The 8,826-nt window shown below is 35.0% G+C and overlaps 1 protein-coding gene across 1 annotated transcript; it reads left to right on the top strand.

The window, feature by feature from the left end:
* Positions 1-1,532: 1,532 nt before the first annotated feature.
* On the top strand, positions 1,533-5,457 carry LOC145012529 (receptor-like protein EIX2). The gene is made up of 3 exons (XM_078971330.1): positions 1,533-4,705; positions 4,896-4,991; positions 5,109-5,457. Exons 1-3 carry the CDS (start codon positions 1,534-1,536, stop codon positions 5,180-5,182), a joined length of 3,342 nt encoding a protein of 1,113 aa, XP_078827456.1. The 5' UTR covers position 1,533; the 3' UTR covers positions 5,183-5,457.
* Positions 5,458-8,826: the final 3,369 nt, after the last annotated feature.

The raw sequence follows: 8,826 nt of genomic DNA, 5'->3' as shown, positions 1-8,826 counted from the left end.
CACTGTATCCGAGCATGCCTTCAATGTCATGGCCCAAGTTGTAGCCAAAGTCTCTTGGAGGGAGAGTGTGAGTTTGCATATAGATTTATACCGGATTGACTATCCTACACCTTGCTACTAGCTACAGCCAGACCTGCAGGTCTGCGGGTGCCAAACGTCATACCTTATTATGACCTACATTGTCGTGTTACCTAGTCGATAGTATGATACAATTAATCACATAATACCTTAATATAAATTCGGTTTAAGGTTAGTTAGTACAGCAGTAGTTCCTATAATACAACACTACAGTAACTACATTAATTTACCCTTTACATATATATAGTGATCATTTCACTTAAACATTCATGCACAAACTATATTTTGACAATGATAGTTACAAAGGGAAAATTACACACTTTTACAATAAAAGAACATACAAAACAAGTTACGCCTTGGTAGAAGGCTACTTTTAATAGAAAATATAGGTTTTTCTGAGAGCTTCAAACCTTTACAAACACTTACAAACATTCACATACTTTTATCACCAATGTTTACAAACTCATACTTAAAACCATGTTCAAACGTTTTGATACAAACACCGACACTAAAATACTTATGAACTCACCAGCTTTAATGCTGATACTCGCTTTCAAAATAACTTGTATTCTCATGTCATCAGTAAACAGGTACCGAGGTCAGCTTTTGAGAAGATGGAGCGTATTCGAGACTCATCTTATTATTTTGATTTACGTTTTTGGTGTCTATAACTGTACAGAACATGCTTGTATTATAATTATATATTTAATGCAATTGATGATGTTGTTTGTTTATTTACTGTTATACTGTGTTGTGATACTTTATATAACGTCCTCCGCTCCAGAACGTTTCCGCCGTTCTCGGTTTTGAGGTGTGACATATGGGGTCTATTATTTTTTTAATATATAAAAAATAAATACATAAATAAAAAAATTAATTAAAAAGAGGACAGTAGTCTTTTGAGGTAAGATGAGGACCAAATACACAACAAAAATAACACTACGGATCATCCGAGTTAAAAAAATAAATTAGGGATCAAACACACAAATTATCAAAACCACATGGACCATTCGTGTAATTTATTCTTACATTTTCGGTTTGTTCACATTTGGGTAACTGTATTTTTTTGTACACATTTAGGTAACGAACTTTTTGAAAGTGTTCATATATGACAATTATCATTGGATGTAACCTGCTACAACCTGTCATAATGTTCGTATGAAAACACTTACAAAAAGTAGATATATACAAAAAAAAAAAAAAAATTATCTAAATGTAAACAAACCGAAAAATTAATTACTTTAATAAGTCTATTTCTTTTATTTAATTGCCGCAATTTTTTTTTTTTTTCTTCGTGAAAGTCGTTGGTGTAATGGCAATACTCTAACCTATTTTTAATAATATTTGGTGGATAGGCTCTTGATTTGAGTGGTTCATGAGTTTTCGAATAATATATATTTTTTCTATATATAAGAGCAGCTGAAACATAACTTTTTGGCATTAATCATCACTGCCATGAAGACTCTCACACGTATTGCTGTTTCTTCTTCTTCAATTTGCCTTTGGCTTCTCTTCGCTTCATCACTTTACACCTCGTGTTTCTGTAATCAGAACTCACATCAAGTACAATGTCTAGCCACCGAACGATCCGTGCTTATCCAGTTCAAGAACAACCTCGTCGACCGTGCCAACCGCCTCTCTTCTTGGTCCGGCGACGACTGTTGCAGTTGGTCCGGTGTAGTCTGCGATAACTCCACCCACCACGTCCAGGAGCTTCGCCTCCGTGGACCTGACGATGGAATTCACGGCCATTGTCATGGAACATACGACACAGACGAAGAGCTCGAAGAAGCAAAAAAACAAATGTTAGGAGGAATCATAAGTAATTCTTTGATAGAGTTAGAACAACTCCGGTACCTTGACTTGAGTTGCAACGACTTTGGAATCACCCAGATTCCAGCAGTCGTCGGCTCTCTTCAGAATCTGAGATATCTTAACATCTCTAGGTCGCAATTCGCGGGGGACATTCCTCATCAACTCGGGAATCTATCTGACTTGCTTGTTCTAGATCTTCATGACGATCCTGCACTCGGTAATCTTCAATCAGAAAGTTTAAAATGGATAGAGAATTTGAAGCGCTTGCAGTACCTGGATATGAGTGGCATCAACCTCGCCGAAGCTTCAGATCACTGGCTTCAGGCGATCAACACTCCTTCTTTGAAAGAAGTGCACTTTTCTTCATGTGGCTTAACTCAAATTCCTAGTGAACCAACCAGAGTTAGTTTTACTTCCATTAACGTCTTAGATCTTTCGTATAACATCTTCAACGGTTTGTTGCCTGGGTGGGTTTTCAGTCTTCATGATTTAGTTTCTTTAGATCTTACCAATGGCTTTATTGGTGGTCTAAATCCCGGAACTCGTAGTGGTTTCGATAGCATGCCTTCTTTGACGAGTCTTCGTGTTTCCGGTAACACTTTTGTTAATTCTTCTTCCATACTAAACAGCTTGTATAGCTTAAGTAATCTCCGTATTCTTGATGTTAGTAACTGCAATATCACTGATCCCATTCTTGGCAACCTTCAAAACCTGTCTTTCGTTGTTCATCTTGACTTATCAAACAATCAAATCGTTGAGGTGATACCCAAATCTTTAAGTAATCTTTGCAACTTGACTACCCTTGATCTTCAGTCTAACAATTATTCCGGAGATGTGACTGAGCTTCTTGAAAGATTTTGTGAATGTGAGTCACCTAAACTTGAATTGTTAGCCTTACGTGGAAATTATGTCACTGGTCAACTACCAGAAAAACTAGGAAGACTGAAGAATCTGGGCAGCATTGATATTGCATACAATAAGTTAACAGGGATTCTTCCACGCTCTTTAGGAAGTTTGTCACTCTTGAAAACGTTACAGCTTAATATAAATCAGCTCGAGGGTTCGATCCCCGATTCTATTGGTGATCTATCCTCGTTGAACTTTTTGGATCTTTCGTTTAACAAATTGAATGGAAGTCTTCCTGAAAGTATTGGAAAACTTGGGAAACTTAGTTTTCTAACGCTTCATCACAACTCACTAACAGGTGTTGTGACTGAAGATCATTTCGCCAATCTAACAGCCTTGAAAACTTTATGGGTTGGGGATAATAAGTTAGTGTTTGACCTAATCAACGACTGGATTCCACCTTTCCAGCTCGAAGTGTTGCGAATTGGTTCTTGCGATATTGGCCCACTTTTTCCATCGTGGGTTCAATCGCAAACAAACTTGGAAGGGTTGGATTTAGCAAATGCAAACATATCAGACACCATCCCGAAGTGGATCTGGAGTACTTTCTCTTTTGTAACGTACTTCAACATATCCCATAATAACATTATGGGAAAACTGGGAGATGTTAGTTTTCTTGCACCAGGAGCAGTATTAGATCTAGGTTCAAACAATTTCTATGGTGGATTACCTCGTAATTTCAATAAACCTGACTTGGATTTCCTGGATCTTTCATACAATAATCTTTCTGGGTCTCTAGATCAGTTCTTGTGTGATGGCATTCAAGAATCACGACAGTTAAGAGTTCTTAATCTTGCAAACAATAACATGTCAGGTCGCATCCCAGACTGTTGGATGAATTGGGAGTCTTTAGTGATCTTGAACGTAGAAGAAAACAAGTTATCTGGCAAAATCCCGTCATCTTTGGGAAATATTTCATCCCTGGAATCACTAGACATGCGAAATAACAACTTGTCCGGGGATTTACCCATGTCTTTGTTGAATTCCAAGAGCTTGTTGATTGTTGAGCTTGCAGAAAATGAACTCACAGGGAGAATACCATCATCAATAGGAAGAAATGATACATGTTTGAAAATTCTTAGTCTTCGTTCCAATAAATTGGAGGGTGAAATCCCGGATGAATTATGTCATATCACTTCTATCCAAATCTTGGATCTTGCTGACAACAATCTTTCTGGGTACCTACCGAAATGCTTTACAAATTTCAGTGTCATTTCTGGAAAAGAAACCTCCACTCCCATTGTTCTTTATGATGCCCTTTTCCAGAATCAAGTACTTGGAAGTGCATTACTAGTGACAAAAGGACGAGTTTCTTTATATAACACCATTCTTTATCTAGTGACAACATTAGACCTTTCGGGTAACAAATTTTCTGGTTCAATTCCAGATGAACTTATGGCACTTTCGGGCTTACGTTACCTGAATCTTTCACAAAATCAACTAACAGGAAGAATTCCTAACACGATCAGTGAAATGAGACAGCTGGAATCATTAGATTTGTCTGTGAACAATCTTGATGGAAGGATTCCTTTGAGCTTGTCGGGTTTAAGTGCTATAAATTCGTTGAATGTATCGTACAACAATCTTACAGGAAGAATCCCCACAAGCACTCAGCTTCAATCCTTCAATGAATCTAGTTTCGTTGGGAATGCACTTTGTGGAGCTCCTCTTGCAGCGTGCCAACCAGATAGGGACGACAACAACCGATCTAACGACAATGATGATGAATCTGATTCTGATGGCATCGATTGGATCTTAGTGATATTTACAATCGTTGGATTGATTGTTGGTTTTTGGATCATGATTGGTCCGTTGCTTGTCAGCAAACGATGGAGAGAAGCATATTATCATTTTCTAGACAAAATGAGGATCAAGCTTCGAGATTTCATTCTTCTAGTATTCCCCTGTAAGTCTTGACTGAAAATTATCGTTTTCACTTAGGTTTTTTGTTTATTAGTTAAATAGTGGTATACTTTTTAGGTTTTCACATGCAAATAAAACTATATATTTTAAAATATAAGAAACTGGCAACTAGAATGTTATCATATATATAGGAAAAAAAGACATCATGCATGATGTGTGATTTGATCATGTAGGTTTGAAAATGCGTGAGCCATTTCATGAAACTCGCAGCTCAATCGACCAAGATCAACGATTTGATTTATCCCAATACATCTTTGATGAGCGTGATGGTTAGTATTTAAAATTTAATATTCATTGATCTTCATTTTAGGTATTCTTGATTATCCTATCAGTGATATTGTAGTTTGAGCTTTAACTTGTTGCTCATTGTAATTAATTAATTGTAGGTTTTAAACATCATACATCATCTTACGAAGCTAGCAGCTCGACTCAACCACCTCATCAACCTGATTCATTGTAATTCATTGATAATCAATCAACAAGAATGCCACAATTGCAAGAAAAATAGTTGCTGACCTTCGACATTTTGGTGGTAGTACGTAGTCATGCAACTTGGTATTGATATGGTTCCTCATGCATTGTCGTTTCTAGTTGAGCTAGACGTTATGTATAATTATAATAGGTCCGGTTTAGCATATTCTTTTTGTCAATCCATGTTATCTAGATAAAATAAATATAGAATTGTGTTTTCCATAGCCACTTTATTCATGGAACCCATAAAACACAAAAGGAATCACTACAAGAATAATGTCTATTAGTTACGATAGGCGTCGCCACTAAAAGTCCCGATTGTTGCTGCTAAAGGGTCGTCGTTGTTGGTTCGTCGCTAATGCCCAATTTGTCGCTGCTAATGCTTATCGTCGCCGCTAATACCATGTCGCCACTAATACTTTTTGTCGCCACTAAAAGTATCGCCGCTAATTGTAGTTTTCTCTTTTTTTAGTTTTTTTTAAACATTTTTTCCATATACAAAACCAGTGTTGTAAAACTCGCCGAGTTGGCCGATTACTCCTCCGAGTACTCGCTACTCGGCCCCTTACCGAGGCGAGTTACAAAATCCCGAGTACTCCCCAATCGGCCTATTTACTAAATTGAGTAGTTTTGTAAAACATGGTCAACTCGGTGATTAATATGTATAATATACTTAATGATTTATTATTTAACACATACATATGATTATAACTACATATATCTCTTAAATTTTCAATAATTATTCGCGAAGTAAGACCCTTATGTGATTTTTCAGCTTTTGTGTATTCACATGTATCTAATTTTGTTATATATTTCAATCAACTTATGATTTTAACTTATGATTTTGACATATATAATTTCCCTAAAAATATTTCTACATGAATTACCGAATCCGAGTACTCCCCGAGTACTCCCGAGTACTCCCGGGTACTCGCTACTCGGTAGTCGGCCGAACAGGTACCAAGTAACGAGTTCTGCAACCTTGTACAAAACAAACCATATAAAATTATAAAAACTGTTATAAATTTTAAAAACATATAACCAAAAACTCATCCATACATACACAATACACATACAAAAACATATACATACATGATACACATACTAATACACAAATACATATACTAGTCGCTTACCCGCGCTAAGCGTCGGGCGACAAAGAGATTCTTTCGGAATATAGTTTTATCAGTGATGATTAGTTTCCTTTAGACGTGAGCTATTCATTGCGGCCATTTGGTAGACTATTTTGTGTCGAATAGTTCATTTCAACGGATAGTTTCTTGCTAGGTACATAGTCATACAATACGACAGAAGTTGAGTCTACATTTGGAATTTCATCTAATAGTTCATACTTGATTTTACAATATATATAAATAACAACAATCTGCAATCATGTAGTTTTGTATATTTATAACATGTCCAATATATAAACTACACCTATCTACAATCATGTTGCTTCATCTGCTAACCCTGCATTAAACATCAAATCAGCGTGTATGATACATATTTGAAGAAATTGTAAAATAATAAGTTGTTGATTGTACCTTGTCAAAAGTTTTTCCGGTTTTACTAATACCTTGGTATTGACACGTGATATTCCTCTGGATAACGCCACATAAAGTTGGCCATGTGAGAATACCGATTTTGGCAGATAAACACCTAGTCACACAACAAACATAGCACTTTTATTTGTAAAAAATGTTAAAAATGATATTTTTATAAAGTAGAATGCTATTTTCTGTATATTTTCAAAAGTTTTATTGGTAAATTTCATTTTTCTATAAAAGGACCAAAATGCCCTTTATCCAAAATAAATACGAAAATTAATATTTTTTGAACAGGGGCAAAACGGTCAGATTTGTTGCAATATTTTTTTTGGAAACACATAATCACACAACAAACATAGTACTTTCGTTTGTAAAAAATATTAAAATTGATATTTTTATAAAGTAGAATGCTATTTTCTGTATATTTTCAAAAGTGTTATTGGTAAATTTCATTTTTCTATAAAAAGACCAAAATGCCCTTTATCCAAAATAAAGACGAAAAATAACATTTTTTGTTCTTTTTAACCCACCTTTTGCACATATCACAATTAATAACTATTTTAATCAAATCGGGGCAGAACAGTCTTTAAAAATCTGTTAACAGCGATCTAGACTTTCCCAAACAAAACGTACTCACACTTTCAAAACATTATACTTTTGTTTGTAAAAAATGTCAAAAATCATATTTTTATAGAATACAATGTTATTTTCTGGATATTTTCTAAAGTTTTATTGTGTGAACTTCATTTTTCTATAAAAGAACCTATAATTATCGATATGCAGTAAATTAATAAACTTTTAAGATTTCCTTTTGACTTGGCCACTAAAAAATTAACAAATATCAACACCATATATTCAAATTGCATATGATGAAGTAAAAAAAGAAGTAAAAAAAAGGAATAGACAGGACTGGACTTGACAAAATTTCTAGGCTACTCTTGATGATGAGAATGATAAGGACATTCATGACATTTTTCACAAAAGAGAGAAGGGCATAATGGTCAGATGGTCTTTTTGGAACACTTAAAGTAGGTAAGAGTTTTAGATACCTTCAACTGCTTCCCCTGCTACTTTTGAATGTTGTTTAACCAAGTCTTCCTTGATACTAGTATTTAGAAGAGCTACTGATAGTTTATAGGATAAAGTCTTGACACCACCCTCAAGTTCTTCCTGTGGTATTTCAGACTTTGATGTGACTTCGGGTGACAAGGAACTTTGATTTGAATATATCTTTTGAAGATTCAAAAACAAAAGTATAAGATTTTAACCAACACTTGGAAAAGCAAAAATCAGGGAAGAAAAATATAACAAAACCAAGATATCATAATTGGTCTATTTCAAAAAGATTTATGAAGCATTAATTAATCTTGAATTGTATAAGAACAAATAATACACACATTATATTATTTCTACTGCAAACATTAACACAATTTTGACTTTGAAAGTCAAACACGAACGTATTGCTTTCCAAATTCAAACTCAATTCGCAATTACAAAAGGTTTTACTTTCTTACTCAAATTGTTCAAATCTTCATCTTTTCTTGTATTCCGATGTAGTTATCTTAATTTCTAGTAAATTTCATAGTAATTTTGGATTTATATGTGATGTGTTTGACTGTAAAAGTTAAACTATAACATGAAGAGGAATCTTATTCTGATGATAGCTCAAGGAAGAAAAGCTACTTAATAAAATTAAGACCATATTTACCAGCCAATAATTACATACTACTATTAAATCATAGGATGCATTGTTTGGGCAAAATCAGCATCGAGCAAGGAAAACATAGATGAGAAGAGTCTGATAGTCAAATACTTCTTTCTCCGTTTTGGTATTACTTTGACTAAATCGAAATCTTATTCACGTAAAGAACAAAGGGAGTAGAGAAAGAGGGGAGAACCTTGACGGCAGGAGTGACGGCTTGGCCAACAAGACCAGGTTCCGAGTATGAACACTAAGCTGACTGATTTAGTCCCATTCACTTCCGTGCTCCTTCGAAGATCATTTTGTGTACCATCCGAGGTCAGGTGGCGACAGTGGAGATGCGGAGAACAATGAATATGCACGCACCTAAGTTAGAAATTAAAT

The sequence above is a fragment of the Lactuca saligna genome, chromosome 8 (genome assembly GCF_052625555.1).
Source record: "Lactuca saligna cultivar CGN05327 chromosome 8, ASM5262555v1, whole genome shotgun sequence".
In the NCBI taxonomy this organism is placed as follows: domain Eukaryota; kingdom Viridiplantae; phylum Streptophyta; class Magnoliopsida; order Asterales; family Asteraceae; genus Lactuca; species Lactuca saligna.
This window is presented reverse-complemented; position numbering and strand designations above follow the sequence as displayed.